Source organism: Gymnodraco acuticeps, unplaced genomic scaffold (assembly GCF_902827175.1).
Source record: "Gymnodraco acuticeps unplaced genomic scaffold, fGymAcu1.1, whole genome shotgun sequence".
NCBI classification, from domain to species: domain Eukaryota; kingdom Metazoa; phylum Chordata; class Actinopteri; order Perciformes; family Bathydraconidae; genus Gymnodraco; species Gymnodraco acuticeps.
This window is the reverse complement of record NW_022990700.1, coordinates 236,894-263,086: the sequence shown is the minus strand read 5'-3', so window position 1 is coordinate 263,086 and position 26,193 is coordinate 236,894. Positions and strand designations below refer to the sequence as shown.

Sequence of the window (26,193 nt, the reverse complement as noted above, 5' to 3'; positions counted from 1 at the left end):
CATGGTTGAAGAGGAACAGGGTTTTATGACAAAAGATAATCAGCAAAAATGCGAGTATGATTCATTTTGAAGCTCAAATACAAGTGCATTGGGTGCAGGTACAATATAAACATATCCATATCTCCATAGAGAAATGTGTACAATAAAGAAAAGTGTAAAATAAATGTATAACCATGAGTCTGAATGCCAGTGCCTTTGAGTGACAAGACAAACAATAACAAAGGGATGCACACACGGCTCAGCTCACTTTATTTTCACCGAGCTGACAACATTTACATTGAGCTGTGGCTGTGTATTTGACGAGACTGATATAGAACAATGAATCTAGACGTTCGGGATGAAGAAGCGAAGAGGGATAGAGGAGAGGTACAAAGTGATGTCTAGGATGAAATGAGATCTCAAATGTACAATGTGCAGCCGAACAATAGATATTACTGAGCTTGTGTCCATCTGAACTGCGTGGCAGTGACCACTCTTGGTTTAAAAACATGTTATGGGTACACAACAAACTTTTAGAGACAATTGCTTTGAATGGACTCGTGTGAGGTAATTATTGGATAAGCAGCTGCTCACTTAAACTGATCTAGTGTGAAATTAACAATGATGTTGTGATTTATTTTTGTATTGTCAGAGCAAATTAAGCACTGTTGATTTCACTGTGCAACATAACACCACGCAAGGCCGCTAACATTTTCAAGCATTACAGACTAGGCCATATACAAACAAATTGTCATAAGACATTGACATTCAGAGAGTTGTAGAAACGTAACATTTAACTGAAGTACTGGTTAGAGCCTCAGCAAGCATGCGTTGGGTTCACGACATGGCGCACGTGGCACTCTTGGAGCAGGGGGATTCACAGGAGCTGTCGGGGGACTCAATGATGGAGTCTCTGCCGTTGGACTCAGGGGAGTTCAGTTCAAGGTGAGCGTCCTGGAGGCCGTCCTGCAAAGCATTCTTATAGTGAGACTGGGGAAGGAACAGATTGTCTTATCGCACCAATAACAATGGCACTAATAGAGAAGATCAACCGAGTGAAGGGTATGGATTAGAAGAACATTCAAAAGAAGTTATTGTCGAATCTATGAGTCTTTATAAATCTGCAGTATCAGGTCTAAAACCACCAGACTCAGGGACAGTTTCATCCCACAGGCCATAAGACTGTTAAACACCTGAACTTTTGAAAGAACATCCATAACAATCATCAGTTTGCAACTTACAAATTATTTATCTAATATCATATTCCAATTACTTGTATATAGATTCTCCTTGCAATATTTATATTCTATTTTATTTGTTTTATTGTGTTGCATTGTCGGAGGAGCCTGTGACCTAAGATTTTCATTGATATCTAGACTGTAGCTATGTACACATGACAATAAAAGCCTTGAATCTTTAAATCCCACTCACCTTATGACCCGGCATCTGTTCCACACGGTGCTCCTCCATGGACCCCAGAGAATGGCCTGTAATCTCCATCTTGATACAATGAGAGCGAATAGACTTCACATCATCTTTGTCCCGCCCTGCCACCAATGTGGGACCCTGGGGGTAAAGACAGAAGGGGACTCAGGGAATCAGAGAGGATGATAATGATGGTGGCAATGAAGCAAATTAGAGTGTTAACCATTCAAGGATGTCTTGGTTTAATCATTACCATTCCCTCCTCATCTCTTCTGGCCTCAGGGCCGGAGATGTTGGCATTGCTGATGGTCTGGGTCCCAAACTGAGGACACGCCGCCTGAGCGTTCCCGTCTTTGTCCCTCTGTCCTTTCAGCCAGTAGGTCTCAATTTCAACATTCCCCTAAAAATAGACAGAGAGTGATAAACGTTAAGATTCAGGTTTGGACTTAAAGGGGACTGACTTACAAGCAAATATTCAAAGACACATTCTGGAAGGCACCATTTCTGTTATAGAGAGGAGGGAAATGGCATGTGGCAGATTTCCAATAATCAGAATTCCCTGATGAAAAATGAGTCGCTCTTGCTAACTCGAAATTGGCACCTGTAATCAGCTGCCTCAGGAACCTTTAGGAGTCACTTTGCTGGCTTTATCATTGAACGTACGGCCTCAGAGTCAGACCCAGCGATAAAATAGACTGACAAATCAACAAGCAAGCAGCAATTACCAGCTCTGAATACTAATTGTGTAGACTCCCCAGAGCCAAACATTGGGGGTTATTATTATTTCATATAGTTCTTAGATTCAGAAATGTTTACTATGTCTGACTGCTGATGCACAAACTATTCCGTTAACACAGCTTACAGTTTCAATGTTTAGATCGCTGCTGTGTGTTCTTCATATGTTCGACACCAAATCATATTATCACACGTTGTCATAGTGGATGGGTAAGATCAATCAAATGTGGCGAGTGTAGTTTACAGTTTTGACTCTTGACCTTAATGGTTATGGTGCCCCTCCTTTCAAAAATAAAGTGACTTCCTTTCAGGTGCTCGTAGGTGGCGCTGCTGAGCTGAATGTGCATCTCCTGAGTGAGATAAAGGAAGACCAGGCAATTAAAACAAAATCACAGAAACTCTTGACTGTAGTCATCATATGTACATTAGGCATAACTTCCCTACCTTTCCATTGCTCTCCATGGCAGATGCAGTGTGCACCGTGTCACCGTGGAGACCGTAACGTGGCATCTTGTGTCCCACCACACCCGCCACCACCATTCCTGAGTGGATCCCTGCAACCAGAACCACAAGCTTACAACACTCAAAGTCAAACACAGACACACAAACAGATCCACACTCGTTGTACGCACCAACACGAATCTGTATGTGGTTGCCGTTGGACGGGTCTTTCAGGTGATCTATGGAGCGCACCATGTCCAGGGCCATGTCACAGATGTTGTGAGCATGATACTTGGTCTTCTCCGGAGCCCCGGCCACAACCATGTATGCATCTCCAATAGTTTCAACCTAGATAAGTAAAGAACGGCAGCTTGTATCAGCAGCTCTAACATACAAAGTGTGATAAAACTAAAATCACGCACAAACCTTGAAGACGCGGTGCTTCTCGCTGAGCGTGTCAAACAGCGTGTACATGGTGTTCAGCATGGAGACAACTTGCATTGGTGTGATGTGGCTGCAAATGCGAGTGAATCCAACAACGTCGCTAAAGAGAATGGTAACATCTGGGAACACCTGGCAGAAAAGACATAAGGGAGTTGATGAGTGTGTTCAGTCAGCAAGTCGCTATGTACCATGGTACATAGCGACTTGCTGACTGAACACACTCATATAGTTCATATAGTTCTTAGATTCAGAAATGAAGGAAGAAAACAGTTTTTACCCTTTGATGCAGGACTTAACTTTTAATCAAACAATCGAGCCAAAGTTTTAGATATTTGGTGCTTCTGGGTTCAAGATTATTTGAGAAGTATGATATTTACATGTTTCTCGTGCCTGTACAATGAGTATAAATGTACAGCTTCAGCTTAGTTTAGCAGGACTAGAAACAGTGGGGAACATACTGTATGGCCCTGTCCAAAGATAACAAAATCTGCCAAACAGCAGGATTTTGTTACCTTGGGACAAAGCCAAGCTATCTGTTCCCCCTGTTTACAGTGTTTCTTGCTAAGCTTGCCTCCATACTTTCTGTAAAGCCATGAGAGCGGTATCAATCTCCTATTACATTGTTTCAAAGAAAGACTGTCTTGTTTTTGGTAGATTGTGGTGTTAAATCACAGGTGAACAGTGTATTTATTTACACAGAGTGGCATCATTTACATTCCTGACCTCACAAGTGTTCACAGCCGGCTCTCCTTTGCGCAGTCTTTTAGCCACTGGCTTGGGAATCATCCTGTACAGGAGGTCATCAGTCTTCTTCATTTCATAGTCCAACATCTTCATGCTCTCTTCCAGCTTACTCGACTTCTTTTGCTCCTGTGTCACAGTGGGGAGTAAGACAGAATAACACTTTTAGTTTGCATCTCTTTCTTTCATCTCAAGTCTGCGGGTGGTGACTGACTTGTGGCTGCCAGACTGAAAGAAGGGCTTCAGAACAACTTTGCATTATGCAGAGCGTCAAGTGAGATGATCACACGTATAAAATGCAGATGCACGTCGGCAGAGTGAACCTGTATGAGAGCTCTCTTCAGCTCCTCTGACTGCTGCGTCCCCGCCAGCACCAGGTCTCTGCTGGAGTCGTGCATGCTCAGGTCATTGATGTACAGCCCCGTCTTAAACATAGCACTCAGACTTTCCATCCTACACACACGAACAGACAGTTAAAGGAAAAGGAAAGGCCAATTACAACATTGATGATGCTTATGATATGTGGTAATATAATACTGAACCTATATTGAAATAGCGGTATTGATTAAAAAACGTTGGGTCATTAAAATACAGTATTTGTAATGGATCTTATTTTTAGTTTAAGTATACATTATTAATTCATGTGATGTGGCATTTTACATAGTGCTAATTTTGTCAACACATGCATAAGGGCATGTGCTTGCAAAACAAAATGTTTACAGAAAAGGAGGGAGATGTTTTGGTAATGTACTCGCTGGAAAACACTCTTGGTTGCAAATGGGTTCCCATTAGGCTCACAAGAGCTGCACTGTCTGATTACAAGCTAATTAGCAGCTCATTTCATGCATGGTAAGTGCTGTTAGAATGGCCCCCTGATTTGATTCACTGCCCAGGGTTTTATTTCCAGCCTCGTAATTCAGTTTAGCTCTTGCTGCTTTTTAGAATGTTTTACTTTTCAACTGCGGCGTTTTAATAAAGATCTGTGTGTGTGTGTGCGTGTGCGTGTGCGTGTGCGTGTGCGTGCGCGTGTGTGGGGGGGGGTGCTTACACAGGGGTTCCCAGGAAGATGATGGACTCCCACTCTGGCATGTATCTCATTTGTCCTTTCAGTTTTAGGCAGCGGCTCCCATCTCCCAAGCTCTCCATTGCATTAGCACTGTTAGCGTCTACAGGGGGCATGATGAAATGCCAACAAGACAAACATTTAGAGAGGTGTTTTGTTTAAATATCAGCAGTAGATAATAACAGCACTCTGGTAATGTCACCGTAATGTATTTGGCAGTAGATTTTTGTTCAATTGAGAATAGTTTAAAGTTTTGCAGGAGATACAGTACACTTAATCACTTACTCAATAGAAAATGAGAAGATCAACACCTCTCTTTTATCTTTATGAAGCCGGAGCCGGCAGCTGTTCATAGGGCTTTGCTTCAAGCCAAGAGGGAGTCCTGTACATAACCCCCACCCCACCTCCCCATGACCTCATACATTGTTCTCACTTTCACTATGGTTTTTGCAAGGCAAGTTTATTTATTTTTATTTGCAAAGAAGAATGATTTAATATGTTTATTATAAAGCTTTGGAGGGGCTGGTAAGCAGGGTTGTATTACCTTTGGACTCATTCCCAAGCTAATGCTAAGCTAAGCTAACCTGCTGCTTGATCCAGCTCCATATTGAAGGTACATGAGAGAAGTATTGACCTTCCTGTCAACTAAGAAGGAAGTTCACCAAGGACACAAGAATGTTTATTTTCCAAAACATCAAATTATCTTAGAAAAGTGATGTTTTTTTGTATTCTTAATGTGTCTTTAATTGGTTTTATTTTGTCATAGTAAGCACCTGTAGGTCCAGGTCTCACAGTGTTTTGTTAGATTATAAAAATTGTCATGACCTTTGTAATCCTCTTCAATGATGGAATGGAAAGCCATGAGCTCCACATCTACGTCAGCAGAGCGATTGGCATTTTCATAGTCAGAATCTTTGGAAAAACAGCGAAAATTGTCAGATGCAGAAACATTAATATTCACACCCTCTACCCCTTGACAACTAGGGATGGGATCAGTTCCACTAAATCAATTTGAATTAACACATAAAACATTTACATTTCTCTAACTACATGACCTACTTAACTCTGAACTTCGATTCAGTAGACTTCAACGTAAATGTTGGTGTTCAAGCTCTCATACGAGAACAGACATCCACTTTACCCCATACCTGCTCTTCTTTGAATGAAACTGAAATTAAGCGTGTCTTTCATGGTCTAACTCAGGGGTCGGTAACCCGCGGCCCTCGAGCCGCATGCGGCCCTTTAAGCCCTCTGCTCTGGCTCCCTTGAGTTTAGACAAAAATAAGAAGGAAATAAAATTAAAGTATTTGTAGGACTATTTATATTTTGTTGCATGGTTGAAAATGTTTCGTATCTTGTATTTTGAGGTGATACTGTGACACATAAATAAAAAACAAAACGGTTTTAATTAGGTCAACTAAAATATGCGTCACATCCTGCTACGGTCCCGCGCTAGCGCCTTTTTTTGCAGGCGAATAACCTGACCCCCGGCTCGATGAGCGAACTATGGATACATCAAAGAAAAGTACCGGAGGAACACAGGATTTAATTCTGCGTGGACAGAGTTAGAATTATACTTTGGCGGCCATTAATATACCTGGGCGGCCCGCCCAAGTAGTCTATGTGTGGGAAACCCTGCTATCTTACCAGTTCTTATGCAACTCGCAAATCTCTCTCTCTCTTTTCTCTCTCTCTCTTCTCTCTCTCTTTTCTCTCTCATCTCTCTCTCTCTTCTCTCTCTCTCTCTCTCTCTCTCTCTCTCTCTCTCTCTCTCTCTCTCTCTCTCTCTCTCTCTCTCTCTCTCTCTCTCTCTCAATGTTGGTGCGCCAATGCGCCTTTTTTCAAATGATCCGGTGCTCTTTTTTGGCGGGGGGTGCGCCTGCGCACCAGTTATGTGCAGCCCTGGTTATATGCTTTCACAGCAAACCCTGCTATCTTACCAGTTCTTATGCAACTCGCAAATCTCTCTCTCTCTTTTCTCTCTTCTCTCTCTCTTTTCTCTCTCATCTCTATCTCTCTCTCTCTCTCTCTCTCTATATCTCTCTCTCTATCTCTCTCTCTCTCTCTCTCTCTCTCTCTCTCTCTCTCTCTCTCTCTCTCTCTCTCTCTCTCTCTCTCAATGTTGGTGCGCCAATGCGCCTTTTTTCAAATGATCCGGTGCTCTTTTTTGGCGGGGGGTGCGCCTGCGCACCAGTTATGTGCAGCCCTGGTTATATGCTTTCACAGCAAACGATGCTGGTTTACCGGTATGTTTGATATGTAGAGAGAAGTTGTCAACGGTGGTGCAGCCTTTACGTATCGAGGAACAACACGGGAGAGGAAGACAGCTGACGATCTTCAGTCATAATTCAATGGGGTATGTAATTTATTTCAAAAAACACTTTTTGTTATATTCCATGGAATGCTCTTAACGTCCCGATAGCAATGAATATATTAAATGCTTTGACAATAAATACATAACAAAATGTATCTCTGAAAGCCGTAGCAACTGTAAAAAGCACGACCAATCATTTTAGCCGGCCCGGCTAAAATAACTGGAGCTGGTTTCTCCATTCTTACCTACCTTACCTTTAACTCTTTTTAGGGTGCAGCTATATGTTTTATTTATTTCAAAGTGGGCACATTTTAATTATATATTTTTTCATTCAAATGTGCAGAGGACTCCCCAAGTGCTGTGTTTAATTTATTTTAAAATAGGCCTGTGTATTATTTGTAATTCTCCTTATAGGAGTTCTTTGTTTCTTATTAGAGGTTAACAGTTTTATATAATGTAATAAATAGCCTAATAAATGCAAAAACACTGTCTGATATAACAATAAATACAACTTTATAAGCTATCAAGCTATGAAATACGTTTTGCGGCTCCAGACAAAAAAATGTGTTTTAAAAAGGAGCCAAATGGCTCTTTTGGTCAAAAAGGTTGCAGACCCCTGGTCTAACTCTTACTCTGTATTCGGTTATGAAGGTTCCTCTCTCTCTTCACAGGCTCCTTGGACATGATCTCAAAGAGGTTGTTGGGATGGGAGATGATCTGTGTACAATATTATTAAGTCAATATTATCAGCACTCATCAACTTCCTGTATAAAGCTGATGTGTGTTGTTTATTTGCAGAAGGCTGCAGTTAAACAATGTAAAGTGATGCTTCACCATGTTCCAGGTAAACTCCACCAGGGGGCGAGCCAGCAAGAAGGCATCAGTGATCTTCTTCCCATCCAGATCAGGGAAGACTGTGGACAGGCCTGAGCCAACATTATGCACCACCATGTCCTGAAGAAACCAGGAGATGCAGACATTTTTTATTTATTGCGTCATTGCATTTTGAGTTTAGGCATGTAATTTAAAAGGTTTACCTGTCTGAAGACGATGTTGAAGGGGAAAACCTCAAAGAAGAAGTCTGAGGCTATGGGCAAAATATCCTGCTCTTCCTCATCCTCCTTCATGATGTAGCGGTAGGCTGAGTTATCAAAGTTCAGTCTGTGCACATTCAGATTCATTTGTTTTTTAATTTGAATTGAAAGTTAAGTACAAACTGAGGAGGAGAGAGTATTCTGAAGTAAAGGTATCAACACAACACAGTGAAAATACTCTGCTACAAGCAATACATATAGCTTGAGTAAAAGTGCACACGTTTTATCAGTAAATAGTTACTCAAAAGTAAAAGTATTCATTCTGTAGGAAAATAATTATCGGCCCTCTGATGTATTATTATATATTCATAATAAGATTGATAGTACTAATATATCAATTGTACTATAGTGGTTATCCCAGGTGTGGCTACTTTTAACTACTGAGTACAAACTTTAGGTTTCTGAGAAGTAACTAGTACCAGTATCGGCCATTCAGCATAGCGTGTGTGTGTGGATGGGTATGTGCGTGTATGTTTGGCTGAATGTGTGCGTACCTCATAGTGACATGGGAGTAGTCTCCTAACATCTGCTCGGACAGCACCTCCACATGTATGTCGGTGTCGTAGAACTGTTTCCCCATCTGCCTCAGCTGACCCATGGCGTAGTGCAGATAACCTTTGCGCTTACTCCTGCCAGTCAGAGAAAGTCAATTAAAAATCAGTCCAAAAAAAAAATCAAACATCTTTCTTTCTGTTTGCTCTCGTCTCCTATTGTTATAACTGATGCTTGATAGTCTGTAGACCCCCCCCCCCCCCCCCCCCCCGCCCCCCACCCTCCTCCCATCAGACCTGTAGTGGAGGGTGACTCCAGTGGCTGACTCCTCCTGGCAGAAGAAGGTTGGAGGCTGCACCTTGGGGTAGCTAAAGCGCAGATACTCGTGGAGATTATCAAGGCCATTGACAAAGTCACGTACATGACGGCCCAGTACCTGAACCAGACATAAGAGTGGCAGGTCATGTATAAGATAGTTGCCTCGCCTTTTTTATTATACTACTTTTAAAGAGACCATTTTTCAAGGACAATGTCAGTTTACTCTTTATGGAGAGAATGACTCAGCGTGTATAAACTGTTGTACAATGTCCTCTGGTCCTGTAGAACGTTTTAAAGAAAATAACGCCCTGAGGATGCCATCAGAGTGTTTTGTCTTGCACTTAATGACAAACCATTTCCAATTTAGAATGAGCATTTTGGAGCTTGACCAATACATTGTCAAAAAGTCAGGATATTTAGCACTTTGCAGCTGTGATTTAGATTGTTTTCTGAGTGGACTGTGCATGCCTTACATATTCTTCAATAATTAGACAGCATTATATATTGAAAGACTAAGCATATCTTTTAAAACAAACTTCTTCTGGCAAAATAGAAGTTTTAGGGATAAAGAGCTCAGTGGGTATTTAATAATTTCCTCACACATCTACCAAAAGACAACACATTTCTGATTTTGTTCACCTTGAGGATCCTGTCATAGCCATACTTCCCAACAAAGCCCAAGAAGTAGACACCCCAGGAGTTCATCAGCTCATTGTAGGGCGTGCCTGTCACTCCACTAGCTGCCATTGCAATACGGGGAATCACACTCTCACTATACACCTGAAAACACACATATAGACATTATCATATAAAATATTTCATTTCGACATCAGGACTATGAAACATCGGACAAAAGCAGGCAGAGTGACACAAACTGCAGACAGGTTGCAGACTGACAGCAAAGCGCTCCCAAATATATTAATATTCAGTGCATACATACAGAGTTATACTATTCATTTCAGAAACTGTACCTGGTGGGTGACAAACGAGTGTAACCTGACATCTGCTTTTTCTCTGACCAGCTTCCACACATCATCTCCGTAGGACTCTTTGATGAAGTCGTGAAGACTCTCACACAGCAGCCCGTACATTATGTCTCTCTGGGTTGACTGAGAAATGTCAAGACGGCACACCGGCTGATTAACTTCCAACAGTACTCTGAAAGGCACCTGCGAGCGAATAAAAAGAGTTTAGAATGATTACTTTTGCAGTGCTGCAAGCTGAATTTTAATCCATTTTCCTTTAAGCGTGAAGCTTTGAAAAGCCAATTCACGGTAAGGTGCTGCGTTGGCTTTTCTCTTGCTCTCAACACTACCTGTGGAGTTTCAAACTTTTTCAGACTAGCTAGCCAGACAAGGTTTCATCTGAAGGCCAACAGTGCAAACGGTTTTAAAAGTGCCCTGATCACTCTAGGCCTTGAATATGAATGGGTCTCTATTGTTCTTGTGTCAGCTGTCAGCAACTGGTGACTGTGCTCTTAGGTGACACGAACACGCTGCGGGGCCAACCTCTCAAACACAGATGACACTTGTTCATCTTGTTAATTCCTTCTTCAGAAACTTTTTAGTAATGTATTATCAATTAACAAGATAGATAAGACACAGATTTGAATAACATGGGAATGACTACTCACTGAGGTTTAGTGTGATGCAGCGCAACACAAAAGCTGAAATGTTATATATTAAAGGAAGCTTCTAATCTACAGTGGTTTTGTTTTACAAAGAGGTCTCTCTTATTCTACTAAGCAAACACTCTTTTTGGGCAGCAACAATTTAATGTTCCATTGTGTGTCTGCAGATGATGTTCTGTGACTCAGGATGACTCCACATGTTCTTTCTAAGGCCGGGAGGCTTCCCACTGGGTGGGGGGTGGATAGTAGTGTTGTGGAGCAGGGCAGGTGTTAAATCGATATCCAATCTCAACAGAGATAAGGAAAATGTTTTTTTCCCCTACAGGCTCCTGCTGAGCTCAATGAATCACTATATGGGGGGAAAGCTACTCTATAAAGACTTACTCGAGTTCAAAAAGGCCAAATATAAAGTTAAAGGGCATCAATTCTAGTGCAACACAAAATGTGAGTTTATACAGAATTCACAACTTCAGCTTGGTAGGCTGTTGGTAGGCCAAGGATTCAAGAAAACAAAATAGCAAACACACTGTGTTTTGTATGACCATCCATTGCACTGCTGAATAACAGAGATGTGTAGAATGTCCAAAACTCACAGCAGTGTTTAAGAAAAGGACGTCAAAGGTCTCAGACCATCAAAAATAGAAGAGCAAACTGCCACAAAGTTTAACCTTTGACCCCAAAGTGCTAAACTGAATCACATCCTGTGATCGCAGTGACCTCATCAATTTTAGAGCAGCTCCCATAACATTTTGTTGCAAACACATGGCGACGTGTTGGTACATGTGGCAGAGCAGTTACACAGTGCTTTAGAGAAGAGAGATATAAATGGTGCGTGTGTGTGTGTGTGTGTGTGTGTGTGTGTATATGCTTAAAGTGAAGAGTGTGGATGCTTGGCTTTTCTAAGAGCTCAGTGTCACTGCCTGGACAGCAGCTGTTATCACTCACACACACAAACACACACACTCACACACACACACACCCAGGGGATCAGATTTGCATTATCACAGAAGCTTGAAGTCAGGATGTAAATCTTTATACTTGCCCCTTCCCCATAATCGCCCTATTTCACCCCCTCCCTAAACACTCCCTCCATCCATCCTCACTCTCTTATCCCTCTACTGAAATAACCCGGTGAGGTAAGCACCCGAGGCATCCCGGGATGTGTTTTATAGGGACTGCTCTTTCTCTGCCTGGTGAGTCAGAGAGGATCAAACCCCAAACCCATCTGCAGTTCGAGAGAAAACACACGACCATCCAGAGCAGCTCCGACAGAGACACACAGAGAGGCAGGAGCACAGGTAAGGACTGAGGTGCTACGGTCAAGAGAAGGCACTGCTAACCGTCTGTGTAGAAACTGCCAGGTCCTTTCACAAACAGTTAATAGGTAACTTATAAGACTTTAAATTTCGATGAGACTCGAGTGACAGCTTTAAGGTGGAAAAGATGCACTGGGATTGTTATCTGTGAGTTAAGCAGTAAATTAATGAAAAACCAGTTCACAAAAGTAGGATAATAAAAATTACAATTTTAGAATCAGGCATTGCCAGACTAATGAAGTTGAAGAAGATGCTGAAATGGTTAAGACAAAAATGTACCAATATATAATTTGATGCTATACAAAGTGTGTTTTCTGTTGCTTTTTCCATTTAACACAAAGAGCGATTTGCAATGGCACATGCACATATATTTAATAATCATTATTCACATGGCAACATGTGTGTCGATCAGAGGAAGAATATGATGACGATGATGATGCCGTCAGGCTTGGATGACATGACTAAGCAGAGGATGATGCAGGCTAAGGCTCTGTGTAATGAGGCCAGAGGAGGTAAGTGTGGATGTGGAGACACAATTGATTACATTAGAATTATTTACATAACATAACTAACATACACAATCTAACATAATAATCAAAAATGAGCTGATGCATGGTTTATTTTACATACTGGTTAACATATCTTAAACAAATTGGTATACTCTTGCTTTGCATTTACACCCATATTAAAAATGCCACAGTGTGTGAGCACAAGCTTAGGCTGTCAGTCGTAATGGAACCAAACATCAAAGAATGTTCGCCCACAGCGTGAGGGCCCAGCACTGCACGTCCAAATCCCAAGAGTGCCAGAGTGTTGTTGAAATCCTCCAAACATTACAGAAGGGACCATCCCGGTTGCTGTCCGCCAGCAAGGCTTTAAAACCAAGTCCCCTAAACTCAGCTAAATGTGACTTCCCACCGCTGGATTTTACGCAGGCCGATCAAAGGCAGCTCCTCGAGGGTGGCCCTTGCCCTGACTTCTCCAGACACTTTACATGTGTGAGTCATGAGTCTTCTATCAAAACATTTTATTTGTATGCCCAGTTATCCATGCGACCCTGGACCACAACAAACATTACACACCCCTTGACATCATCTCGAGGCTATTTCCGACCCTACACTCTGCCTTGGTATAACACGAGAAGAGACCTTGAGCAAAAGCGGATACCAACTTAGTGATGCTGCACACGGTTCATCTTTCTTACATCAGCACCCTTCAGCTGTTAAACTGAGACAAGAAGATCAGAAGAGACATTATGATTTGCCAAAGGTTCTTATAAGTCTGTGATAATATCCGTCTCTTTGTATGTAGGTTGCTTTTATAATTTCCTTGCACTAACAACTAAATGTCACAATGTGTCTGCGCAGGGTTAAAGCCACCTAACCTGATGTCATGCAACACACAACAATACAAACCCAAGTAGATCCACTACTGTGATACTGTCATTTATATAAAAAAAAAACACATGGATATTAAACAAAGACTGATGACTGATAACACCTGTATTTATCTGTCGTGTTGTGCCAGGGGGTCTGAACCTCGGGAAGAAGATCAGCGTCCCAAAGGATGTGATGATGGAGGAGCTCAACCTTGAATCTAATCGAGGCTCTCGCATGTTTCAGGAGAGACAGAAGAGGGTCGAGAGGTTCACACTGGAGAATGCTGCCAATGTTGCTTACAACCCCAACAATGTAAGGAACTGAGAGAAAGCACAGAGCGCACGACTCCTGTTCACTGACATGTCAGCCACCTACACACCCAAGATGATGTGCCTGTGTTTCTACTACAATACAGTAGGCTACTAGAGGATCTTGTTTCTTTTAAAAAGTCTCAAAAACGAATTACATCATTCAGGAAATCTCCCTTTAGAGCCAACAAAGGACATTATACAGCTGTTTTCCCAGGAAGATGTATCACTTTGAAACCGAGTAAACTGAATGTTCATGTTATATCAGAGGCCCCTTTGTAAAGTGTGTTTTTGTGACTTTCTCTGAGAACAGTTACATTTTTACAAATTTGACATGATTTAGTATCATTTCTTTCTTTACCATACATGCATTTTAAAATGTTAGTTCCTATATAAGATGTATACATTTGTATCTTTAAAATTGTAACGTTCATATTTATTTTTTCCCTATCGTGGTTGAAAATGTGACAAATTCATTTTAAAATGTCAACATAAATCTCACTTTAAATGAATGCCCATGTCCCAGGTCTATGCAGAGGCTGTCCCTCCCCCACAGATCATTCAAGAGCCCCAGGGGGGGAAAGAGAACCAAACGTTCTCGGTCACTGGTAGGCACAGCCTGGTCATGAACCTTCAGAAGACTGTAGCAAAGAAGGGCAGTCCTGACGTCCTCGCTCCAGGTAAAGTCACTGCAAAGCCAAATGCTAAGGCATACCTGATCACTGTATCTAACTTTGATAGTGTTCACTTTTTATATAGAAATGTATTGAGCAATTCAATTAGTTTTCCTTTTGGCAGTGTGCAGAAAGCACCTATGTGCCCATCTTTGCCGAGTGCTGTTCTCTATTAGTCCTGACAGAAGGCAGTGCTTATAAGCTGACTGACATCTGATCTGAGCTCTGTATATTATCGGGGATTCACTCAGATGTAATTACTGTAGCCTCCACTGTTGACAGGCGTGGCATCAAAGAGTTTTAAATGAGCATTAGATCTGTTTTTGCTTTGTTGTGGTTTTGTAATTAGTTTCAAACCAAGGGAGTGTCAATTTCTCAAAACAAATGGGGCCTTTTTCTGCCTACACTGGATATAGAAGATAGAATTACCCAGATCAAAGTAAGACAGCTTTCTCTATACCCATTGTTCTATCTTACTATCGCTGACATCAGATCTGTTTGTCAGGATATTCTGGCCCTCTGAAGGGAGTTCCTCATGAGAAGTTCAACACAACAGTAATCCCCAAATCCTACACTTCCCCATGGCACAACGCTTTGGGAAACAACGTAGCGCTTCTTAACGCCATCTACACCCAGCTGCCAGAGCTCCCACAAAAACCTCAGCCTTCAGACTACAGGTGCTTCAACAGGTAAATCTGCCTTCCCACATGTTCTACTGCTCACATCACTAATCTAAAATGTATGAACAGTTAGATCCTATCGGCTGGAAGCACAGGCGTCCTCAAATAGACCCACATGACCTGAGCATGTCATCCATCACAATCATCTCTTCCCTCGGCTCCACTCCATGTTTCCACAGTTTGAAAATGAATCTCTGGCTTGCACCTCCTTGGAGCGTGGCTGTATGATGGCTATTTTCAAACCAGTTCTTGAAAGGTGATCCACTAGGGTGCTGCCAGCTTCAAATGCCTTCCCCGCAAAACGGATTACGCACGAAAGGGAATCGCCTTTCTCACAGCACACAAGGAATTGCATCACACCAGCACAAAGTTTAAACCCGGACAGATGGAGTAATGGACAAAAATATGAAAGACAAACTCAGACTTAAGTCAATTAAGGCTGTCAATCACTCGATTTCTGCCAGCCAGTCAGGAACTGTACACCCTGCGGAGGGATCCGTTTACACCCTTAAGATTATTATAAAGTTAAAATTAAATCTGAACTCTAATGGTTAGAGCAGCTACACAAGTAGAAAAGGTTGAACACACTTTCAGTAGCACATCCTGGGTGGCTTCCTCCTGTTAACCGCAGTTAGAATCAGAGCGATGACCAGACTGGGTATCATTTAAAAAGTCCCCCCACCCCCTTTATGGGAAGAAGCCCGAGCCATATGATACCTAGGGTCATATCCTGCCAGGAAAATGAAACACAATGCACTCATCCTGCTTAGTAACAACTCTGCTCTTTGTCTCTGAGATCTGCCAGGCCGTTCGGGGGTGCAATGGTCAGCCAGAGGGTGATCCCAGTGATCAGATTTGAGGCCGTGGAATCCCAGCAGCTGCCAGGCGTCGCTCTGGACCGCATGTGCCGACGGCCCAACTTCAACAGAGCCCCCAGGGGATGGGGAACCGATTACTACCCTGAATCTAATGAACTATGAGAAGGAAGCTCATCAGCTGAGAGACTGAAGCACTGACCCCCGCTTGCTGCTCTCTTCCTACAAAGTGGATCCCCGTTAATCAGCGGGCACAACAGGGGAGAGAAAAACATTCCTGCATGATAAATAAAGAGCTTTGCTGCTGCTGAGAGGTCTGACTAGATGAGATAAACTCAGAGGGCTGCTGTCCCTTCGCTGCCAGTCGTCTCAGACAATACTGCCACGGGCTGAAGTGGTTTCCTTTTGTTGTCCTTAGCAGTATCTGATCCATCTACGTCAACCCCCGACATCCTCCTCTCCACACCCCCAAGACTCCATCTGATAGTTGTCAGACTGTGACTTTACATCTTCACCCCTTCTCTGTATTCTATAAAGCAAGTGTTATTGACAAATAAGTACTCTGAGATGATCAATGTCAAAATGGCCTCATTTTAATGACAAGTGAAAACAACATTTAAAAGAAAGCCTTACAATAAACAAAGTCAATATGCTGTGGAATATTAAGATTGTGTCAAATAAACAAAGAATTACTGAAAATTAACAGCTTTAAAAATGCTCCTCAGAATCCTACTCCATGTTGCAAGATGTGACAAAAACTAATTAAACAGAAGTATACATTTTAATATATACAACAGCTCCAACACAGCCTGTGTAGGCCCTGATCACAGGGGCCGGTGTATGAAGTCTGCTGATGCCGCTTGAGTACTTATTAACTGTGAGAAGAGACAAAGTCATCTTGGAATATCCTGGCTGTCTTCTCTCTAGACACAGATGGTGCTTGTTCAGTTCATTCACTTCACTGCAGGTGGCCTAATAAATCTGATGTTATCCGGTAAGACATGACGAGGTTTTCTGCCAGAAGTAGTCCGCAGGATTCAGGGCCGCTGACAGCATCTGAAGTGAAAGCACCTGACCAGGTTTGAAGTAGGGAACAGAATGGCAGTACGGCGTCACTCGGGGGGCTATTCGCCTTGACGTGCGCCATGTGCAGCGTGGGCCCCCATGCGCTGAGGATCCTGGGAGGGGTAGTGGATTTGACCAGGAGGTCTCATGCTCATTGGGGGGGGCATAGGTGGAGCCATGTGACTCATGGGGTGAAACATTGGAGGGCCAAAACCTGATTGAACAGATGAAAAGACAAAGAGTTAGAGGATTGGGCATCTACCCTTTCTCACTGTGTTGAAGTCATTTCCATTATATCAATAGAGTTAACAGCTTTGCAAAAATGTATTGTGTAATTCTATAAAAACAGATCAGGAATACAAAAATGAAAAGTTTATGTTTATGGGAAATGTGTAACAATTTGATATTTGACAAATACAACTAAGAATGGGAAATAAGCTGCATCTATGACATGGTGAGGATTTTACCTGGAGGAGGCGGGTTGATGCCTGGAGGGGGGGGCAGAGCGATGTTCATGACCGCAGGAGAGCTGCTAGGGTCCAGGTTGAAGTAGTTAGCAGGAGCTTCTTCGTCTAAAGCTGGAGGTGGAGGAAGAGCTAAAACACAAAAGATAAATACAAATTATTAAACATGACAAATAAATACATTTCAGCCATTTGAATCTGCACTATCAATCAGTGGATAACAATGTAGAAGAAAATGAATAAACAACTAATGACACAATGTACACATTAGAGGCATATTGAAAACCGCACTGGCATGACTACATCTCACACACACACACACACACACACACACACACCACACACACACACAACACACACACACACACACACCACACACACACACACACACACACACACACACACACACACACACACACACACACACACACACACACACACACACACACACACACACCACACACACACACACACACACACACACACACCACACACACACACACACACACACACACACACACACACACCAGCTGTCCCTGTGTTAGCACACTCACCTCCAGGCAGTCCAGGTACAGGATCAAGTCTGGTGCCCATCTCACTGACACCTTCTTTGATACCCTCCTTCCCTCTTGCTGCCTGAGACCTAAAAACACAATACACATTTATATAAACACATACACTCAAACATTTAAACAGATCACTTAGTTTGACAGTACTGAATGGTGTGCAGCAGCAGAATTATATAGAAAACTTCTAAATGACCGGCCCAGCACAAATTATTTGCCGTGTTGAAGCTCTTACTGTGTCTGTAATATTTTTCTTTTAACCGCTACAGAGAGAAGTTTGGCCTCAATTATGATGGTAGCTTTATTAGGCTGTTACTTTCAATAACACATTTTCTCTGAACACCTTAATGTGCTAACGAGAGCTAAAAATTGGATGGCGGAAGGAGCTTTTAGGGTTGCATCCATAGAAAGGATGAGCGTGGATTAAGCGCCTGGGGGTCGAGTTGGCGATGGCCACCCCGACGCTTCACTTTCATCCTTCATTATTAGCTTCTTACCTTCCCCACTTGACAGTGAGCCTCCGTCCATTAATGATGAGTTTGTTGAAGGACTTCTCAGCAGCCATTTCAGCTGACTGCCGAGTGGCAAACTGGATGAAGGCACACTGCTGCCTCTGGACTATGGTGATGGTGCGGATCTCTCCAAACTGGTAGAAGTGACTCCTGCAATACACCAACAAAAATGAATGTACAAAAGATTAAAAAAACACTGGAAGTAAGAAGGTTTAACAAGATAAAGTCCCTATAAAACAACATCACTACTTTATGTGCAACATTAGTGAACACAAATTGTCACAGGGGGTTTTGATAGTTGTTACAAGTAAGAAACCCTTACTTGAGATCTCCATCAGTGACAGTGTCTCCCAATCCTCCAATGTAGAGGGTGGAGATGGACTTGTCGTCTGGTGGGTCAAGACGCGGCATAGTTGAGGCCCGTTTCAGCAGCTTGTCAGCCACCGGGTCATTGATGCCGTAGTAACGGTCCTTGATGTTCTGGTCGGCAAGAGGATCATCAGGATCGGTGGGCTTCTCGTGTCTTTGTGGAAAGGACAACCAGAATGAGAAAACTACAACAACAATATCTAAGAAAGTTACAGTTAACCATGAGAATATTTGTTTTCAATGTTGCCTATTGTAATAAGTACTAATAAATGTATGTTGAATCTCATACATAAATATGAATTAAGATAAGAATTTTTTTTTGAAGTATCACTGACCTGTAGGGACATTCCTCCCCTCTCTTACACTCTCCTTTCACCCAGAAGGAGCAGATGTGCGGTCTGTTCCTCTTGTAGTATGGCGTGGTCCTGGCCAGTTTCAGCAACATGTCACTAGAGCTGGGCGCTTTACCCAGCTGGCCCACTGGCCGTGTGCCATCAGAATTGGCTATCTAAGAACACAGAAGTTCAAGTAGACATTATTGATCAATTACAAAAATAAATTCCATCCCCAAATGTGGAAATAAAAATGTAAAAACCCTAAAAGTGTATACTACAAATAATATTTATAAAAAGGAACCAGACTTAGGCGATACCTATTGTTTAGATATTTGAAATTGGGGACAGCCTAGCAGCTGAGTTTTAGCCATTGTTGCTTTATGGAAATCAGAATAAATAGAACAACAAAGATGTTTTTGTCTGCATTGCACAGCAATTATACCTCTCTCTCCATGTTCTGTGTGTAGTACTCTTTGTTAACATCCGACTTAGGAACCTCGTCTTTAACTGACAGCCCGGTGTCTCTGACCTGAATAGGCAAACCTGTAAAACACAAGGTGCGACAAGAGGGTTAATCTCATATAGCAACAATCTTAACCAAGTAATACAAAATATAAACAGGTCAAGTAAGGAATTACATGAGACTCACCAAACTCGAGGTCCAGCAGACATGTTTGACAAACATTCTTCATTTTACTGCAGGTCTGACAGACCTCAGTCTTCTTAAAACGCATCCGTGTCCCCGGGCACCATCGGAACACAGTGAATGGACGAGCACAAATCTAACGGGCATAGAATGAAAAAATTAGTTTAATACATGTATTTAAATTCTTACATGCAACAAAGTATTGAGTGTTAAGTGTATCATAGAACCAATATTAAAAATACTACGGGAAAACCTACCTTGCACTCTTTCCCATACTTCTCCTTGGTCTGTAAAACAAAGCATTAACACTTGAACCAGCAAAACACAGGTATCAACACTACAAAGGATGATGATACAAAGTAATGAAAACTCACCATGCGGATATATGGGTTTTCTCCTAAACATGTCTGACACAGAATTGGAAAATCCTGAAAAACAAGAGACAAACAGATCTCTATTTAGTCCATTTAAAATAACAAGCACCATTTATGTTATTCATCTAGCAGTCCCTTGTTGTAATTGTTCTAAAACAGAAACATACGCTGTTTCACTTACTGCTGTAGTAACCTTAGCAATGTTGCACGAGAAACCTATGGTGAAATCAGGGCAAGTGGACTCACTTCAACTTTACCATCTGTTGAAGGATGCTGTTTCAATCCAAGTGCTAGCTAGCTGTTGAAAAGGACCATGCCCTAAGCCACCATGAGAGAAGCAGCCAAACACCCAAATATAAGCAGCTTTTGTGTCTCAAGAGTCAACTACACAGGCTAGGGTTGCACACTTTATATTCTGGTGTCTTAATTAAACCAACATTGGCCAAATGCCCTGTTTATTTGGCTAAAGAGAGCAAATTGATTTGCTGCCTTATCTAGTAGGGATAAAGACCTTGGGATGCTTGATGCACCACATAGTACATGAACATCTCCAATTTAGTTTACATGCCAGGTTTTATCAATTAGTTGACCAGAATCCAGCAGTTAAAATATGAGAAACATTTTGTATAGAACCGTTTGTAACCCCGAAAAAGTTATGTTTTTTTGTGTAGGTAGTAAGTAACCTGTCAAGGAAGCGAATCTGGTCCCCTCCAGTTAGCAGCTGCTAAGCTAACTGTACCAAGCTTTAGCTTTAAGATGATAGTTTACAATTGCTAAGCCAATCCAAAATAACAGACAAACACATTTGTAAGTATCGGATTGTCTGGGTTCCGCCTTACCCGGCTATACAGTTACATGTAATTTGCTAAATTGTTAGCGAGAACGTTAATTATGGAAACGTCGTTTTATTATTATTAGCATAAGGTGCTAGTTGTCGCCTACATTAGCTCAGCTAGCTAACTAGCATTACCACAAAACATGTTACGGTCAAACTAACAAAGTTCTTGTTTTGAGTCAACTCTGGCCGATCTCTTATAATCCACAATTGTTCCGATTATGTTGTGATATTTTATGAATGATGTTTACACAGTAGCTAGCAGAGACATGTTACGAAGGCAGCAGCCACGCTTCTACCAGCTAGCGTTAGCTAACGCTAGGCTAGCTGGCTAGCAAGCCAACTGGACAGATTTGTGCCCAGTTAGTAGATTTTAGGGCGATGTTAACTCTTTGAAATGAACTGTAAATGACTGTGTTTAAGTCACGCTCACTGTCCCGTACACTTTAATGACGATTACACATACCGCGTCCTCCCAGTTCTGTCTATTGTAGGTGTTGGATCCTAGAGACGTCGCCATTTTGCAGAGTGTGAGCCAAGCCAAGCGGGAGGTGTCATACCACAATGCACCGCGCCGGAGAGCCACGTTTCACCTTGGGGTGTCGCCCTATTTCAATAAACCGTCAGACATAATCAAATCAGGAAAACTCTCCATAGCCATAACAAACAAATATAAATATTGTAAAGTAGAAATATCTTCCTGCACCAAAAGCATCTCTGATATTGACAGTTGAGGTATAAAGGTGTGTGCACGCGTGTATAACTTTGGCCAATCATTATACTGTAGTAGGTATATCAATAGTAACTTTATCATTAATGCAATATCCCTATTTATTATGAGAAATATTTCTCACAGCCCCCTTTAATCTGGTGCAATGTCAAAATGTGGATGCCTCTTTGCAATGCAACAGCAGTATATTAAAAATAATTAACACTAATAAGATAACACCCTAACTTTGCAAATTCAGAGTAGCCATTTATGTGAAATGAATAGGCTATATAGGCCTACTTTCACTTTTGACACTTCAAGCAGGCTACATTTAGTTGATAATGTTTCTTATTCTACTTGAATTGGATAAGAGTATTTTCACATCCTGGTATAGCAGGCTAAATTACTGTTGTGAGTAGCTTGCTTTTTTCCACCACTGCGAATGTATGGGTGAGTGAGAGAAAAAGACAGGCTGACTAGCTGGTGTGTGTGAGCTTCTCTAAGCCAATTGTGTAGTCCACTTACAGTTTATCTATCCACCTGTTCCAATTCAGGTCAGGTGTCTTGGCTGTGTGAAACTCCAATTAGCGGGTCATAGGATTTTTAAGATTATGGATGGGCATTAAACCCCTACTGTTTATTTAAGGTCATGGTGAGGTTGTGGAGGAGTCAAAGGACAGGGATTATAGTTTCAGGCATGAAAAGCTACTCTTCCGTAGTGCAGAGCCATTCAGGAGGTCAGAAAAGATAGTCTGCTAAACTTTTCTGTTACCTATAATGTCTGAGTTAGATTCATAAACCTCATGGTACTTGCATTGTGCTCATGAGCAAGGTAACACTGATTAACAATTAACTCATTGCTCCTGTGACCATATTTCCAGGGGTTAGGGGTTAAATGAAAAATATTTAGCCACATCCCCCGGTGTCCCTTTCTGGGTGAACGTTCTGTATCTTGCCCTGTCACTGAGGTAAACCTTCAGCATCGCCTTCTTTGTCTTAATGAGTCGTGTGACCCTATTCTATCATGTGATGTGGATGAGACAGCCAAAGCTGTTTTGAAGCATAGCTTTGACTTGGATCTAGCCACTCCGTAATGAAAATCACCAACCTCATGAGTCACAAGGTCAGAGGACGTCTAGGTGCACCATTTCTTCACAACAGTCCCATTTTTTGAAGCTCAATTCATTACATTGTATTCTAGAATAGTGTTATTGGTTGATATCATCCAATGTGGTAGGCCTGCACTGAAATTAGTTCTGCTTTTTGGACAATTTGTGTTCATTTATTAAAACATTTAGGCTATTTTGTTGTCCTGAAACCATGTTTAACAGTTATGTTTGCTGCCCATTCATTGTAGGCTAGCAATAAGCAGTGCCTTATTCCCTTCAAAAACATATAGGCCTACAAAGTATAGTAGCATAGTGCCTTAAATTGTCAAAGCAGTAGCCTACCTTTTGTAATATTAGGTCACTATATATATATATATATATATATATATTATATTTGTTATTATATAACAAAATAATTTGGGATGAATAAAGTATCTATCTATCTATCTATCTATCTATCTATCTATGATATATATCTATCAGTACCAATGACATTGTACAGAGTAGACATATGAATACTGTTTCAATTTGATGCATTACTGGAGATTATTCAATTAAAAAGTTTTGCATAGGCGATGGTCGTGTAATCTGCATGGTATGGTGACTGATCAAAAATAATCTAGTCTATCCCTGAGCTCCTGTTCCTAAGAAATAGGAATCATTAAAACTTTCACCATGATATCACTGCCAAATTATCTTTTTGGTAGAGTATAGTAGTAAGATCACTTCATATAAGCCCGTGCTTTAATATGATCGCACAGTGATTTCTTTGATGAGTTGTGAAGACTGCCCATGCATGTATGCGCATATCAGAGACAAAAAAATGTGCTGTGCTGGCGCCTCCTGTCGACAGTTATGAGCAGTGCCGGTGCACTGAGCTGCAGAAAGAGAGGGGCATTCTCAGATTTCTCGGTTTCTCCCAGCCGAGTCCGCGGTGCCGCTTCCACATCACGGCAGACTGCAAACCGAGACGACGACGACATGCGCCGAGCGTGCTACAACCCTGCAGCCACCCCAAACGGACTGTGTTGTACCAAATCCTCCTAACCCAAAACAAGGTGAGTTCATCGACACAACGCCGGTCTCGTCGCCGTGTTTTCGCACATGTTTAGTAGCCTGCACGACCGAGAGCCCCGCCGCTCGGTCTCCCAGGCCAGGCTAGTGAACATTGTCTGGTGCACACGGAGAATGAGGCCAGTTTTTCGGCCTGACTCCCCCCTGGCTGGTACATAAAGCCCCGGTGACATAGTAGTGGCTCGGTGCATATTTTAGCTCGTCCTTCTGGCAGCAGAGAAAGGAGGCTAACGTTATTTTTGGAGAGGGTATGGTCGAAGTTTGTGCACAGGATAGAGCTGTGTCCGGCTGCTCGGCTCTGTGATTTAATATTGGAATTCCTTTATCCAACCGGATACCGTAGTTCAGCCCGGTATCAGAGACAAGCGGGGAACTTGTTTGTGTAACTTTAGAGCTTGCTGAGATTTATTGAGTATTTTTCCAATGTTTTTCTCAAGTTAGCTTGAACAATTTGCCAACAATCATCAATTACTCCACATACGTTGCAGTCTAATATGTGTCTTGCGATGAAAAGGCCAAACGATTTTGTGTGCAAATTATAATTAAAGGTCGATAAGATTGTCTGCCACCTAATCTAATAGCTCTGCACATGACAGAGGTGGATAAAAGATTACCATGGGAATGCAACAGCCGCTTTAACGTTATCCAATTTGTCCAAATGATTTCTGGGAAGTGGACTTAATTATCAGCAGTGATGACAGGCTCTGTGTTTTGACATATGATGCATCATACTGACTATAGTGTAGCTACCTGTAGGAATCATCTGCAGGCGGATTATTACCAATATTGAACCTTTAACAAGATTTTCAACAAAAAAAATTCCCAACCATAAACACTGTTTTTTAGAGGGGAAAAAACAAAGCAAAAAAAGACAATTCTACCTATGCAGTTGCTTAGGTCCAGTTGTACTATTCCTACAAGTAGTTTGGGATGCACTGTTGACAAAGATATACACCCATTTATTAGTGTTTTTTTTGTGATACTTTTGTTTGTTTGCATGTGGCACAGTGCCTGTTTAACAATGATGCAGTGTCCTTACATTAGATCCCTCTTCACTGCATGAGGCTGCTTTGTTTTGCTTGGTTGTGTATCTCCATAAAGAAGGGTGCATCTATTAAATACTATAAACATTTTACTCTGCTGTGTAGCAAAAAGGGGCAGTCCAGACCTGCCTGAAATCTGTTGCCTTGGGGTGTGTGCGCGTGCAAGCGTGCACCTATGTGAGTAAGAGATTACTAAAGGAGAATGAGTCACTCTCTAAATGTATTTGGCAAAGTCATAAGGACTTTCCCTGCATTTCGGCTCGGCTGCAGAAGACATTCTTGTAACTGAAAAGTGTTGTCCTTCTGATTTTATAGATCATTAGATTCATTTGACCAATGCATTACATTTTTGCTATACCCAAGCCGTGTGTTCTACATGGGTGGGGGAAATAAATATGTAGGGCTTATTCCATTTGCAGATAAAATAAAAAAATATTGTTGCTGCTGTCATTTGTTTGGCACATTTCTGGAGAGTCGAATCTTAAGTTGCACTATTTATCTGTGCCAACTGTTTGTCTGGTTGTTCTAACCCTCCATCTGACTGCTCCCACCGACTGCCAAACATGCTGTGATCTATCGCTTGCAGTTGATGAAGGCTGCCACTGCTGCCGCAGCCATATATCAGCATCTCTTCACTTAGATATGCCTGAGAAATGCTTTAACTGGGTTACAATCAGGTTACAATGCCTACACATGGAGGTTGATAAAATACTCACTGCATGACAGTATATGGCAAATTGCTCAACCAAGAGGTGTTTGGCCATTTATCAGAATAAGACATGATCACAGACAATTCATCATTTTAGGCTTGAATGGGGAAGAGAAAGAGGAATGTTGTTGTCATTCACTGCGCTGGCTGCTTTACTGCTACTCCTCTCCACAGGAGGATGTAAGTTTAATTATAGTGCGGTAACTATACCATCACATTTAATGCTTTACACAAGGTAACTGTTGGGAACTTCAGTGCCCCACAACATGTCATCTCTTGTATTTTTCCATGTCAGTGCCCCTTGTGTCTACACTGTGTGTGTGGGGTGCAGACCTCTCTTTAGTGAGGGGATGAAGCCAGGCATCTTTCCAAAACTCAAGCCCTCCCCAACCCGTTCTACTGGGTATAAGCACTGCTTTGTGCCACAGTGCTGCTCCCTATGGTTCTTATTCATATACTACTACAACAGCACTGGCTCCACCAGATATTGGAATCTACAATTAGAAGTGTACCAAAAATAGCCTGCTGTTTGACA

General features: G+C 41.9%; 4 protein-coding genes across 6 annotated transcripts in view; 2 read left to right on the top strand and 2 right to left on the bottom strand.

Annotated features, from left to right (window-relative positions):
• Positions 1 to 232: 232 nt before the first annotated feature.
• Positions 233 to 10,462, bottom strand: LOC117556019 (soluble guanylate cyclase 88E-like). 2 transcript variants are annotated; one of them, XM_034231154.1, is made up of 19 exons: positions 10,362 to 10,462; positions 10,018 to 10,215; positions 9,686 to 9,826; positions 9,025 to 9,164; positions 8,731 to 8,865; positions 8,180 to 8,303; positions 7,977 to 8,096; positions 7,775 to 7,859; positions 5,654 to 5,740; positions 4,814 to 4,931; positions 4,089 to 4,218; positions 3,748 to 3,894; positions 3,007 to 3,153; positions 2,772 to 2,928; positions 2,584 to 2,693; positions 2,400 to 2,489; positions 1,658 to 1,804; positions 1,411 to 1,545; positions 233 to 945 (listed from the first exon to the last, which is right to left on the bottom strand). In XM_034231154.1, exons 2-19 carry the CDS (start codon positions 10,135 to 10,137, stop codon positions 817 to 819), a joined length of 2,262 nt encoding a protein of 753 aa, XP_034087045.1. In that variant the 5' UTR covers positions 10,138 to 10,215; positions 10,362 to 10,462; the 3' UTR covers positions 233 to 816. The 2 variants fall into 2 exon arrangements, with proteins under 2 accessions (XP_034087045.1, XP_034087046.1); XM_034231155.1 differs by having other exon boundaries at positions 10,018 to 10,155; positions 10,250 to 10,421.
• Positions 10,463 to 11,801: 1,339 nt separating this feature from the next.
• Positions 11,802 to 16,505, top strand: LOC117556052 (myozenin-2). The gene is made up of 6 exons (XM_034231192.1): positions 11,802 to 11,974; positions 12,405 to 12,504; positions 13,520 to 13,683; positions 14,206 to 14,359; positions 14,859 to 15,042; positions 15,830 to 16,505. Exons 2-6 carry the CDS (start codon positions 12,414 to 12,416, stop codon positions 16,011 to 16,013), a joined length of 777 nt encoding a protein of 258 aa, XP_034087083.1. The 5' UTR covers positions 11,802 to 11,974; positions 12,405 to 12,413; the 3' UTR covers positions 16,014 to 16,505.
• On the bottom strand, positions 16,420 to 21,629 carry rbm22 (RNA binding motif protein 22). Its single transcript, XM_034231191.1, has 11 exons — positions 21,481 to 21,629; positions 20,180 to 20,233; positions 20,063 to 20,092; positions 19,809 to 19,941; positions 19,602 to 19,702; positions 19,160 to 19,332; positions 18,778 to 18,978; positions 18,441 to 18,605; positions 17,932 to 18,020; positions 17,381 to 17,509; positions 16,420 to 17,127 (listed from the first exon to the last, which is right to left on the bottom strand). Exons 1-11 carry the CDS (start codon positions 21,532 to 21,534, stop codon positions 16,973 to 16,975), a joined length of 1,284 nt encoding a protein of 427 aa, XP_034087082.1. The 5' UTR covers positions 21,535 to 21,629; the 3' UTR covers positions 16,420 to 16,972.
• Positions 21,630 to 23,705: 2,076 nt separating this feature from the next.
• ndst1a (N-deacetylase/N-sulfotransferase (heparan glucosaminyl) 1a) overlaps positions 23,706 to 26,193 on the top strand; it is a 40,508-nt gene continuing 38,020 nt past the window's right edge. Inside the window, exon 1 of one of the 2 annotated variants that reach the window (XM_034231138.1) lies at positions 23,706 to 23,890. The gene's annotated coding sequence lies outside the window, so the exon portion shown is untranslated. The remainder of the gene's footprint in view (positions 23,891 to 26,193) is intronic. The other variant, XM_034231140.1, reaches the window with a different exon arrangement.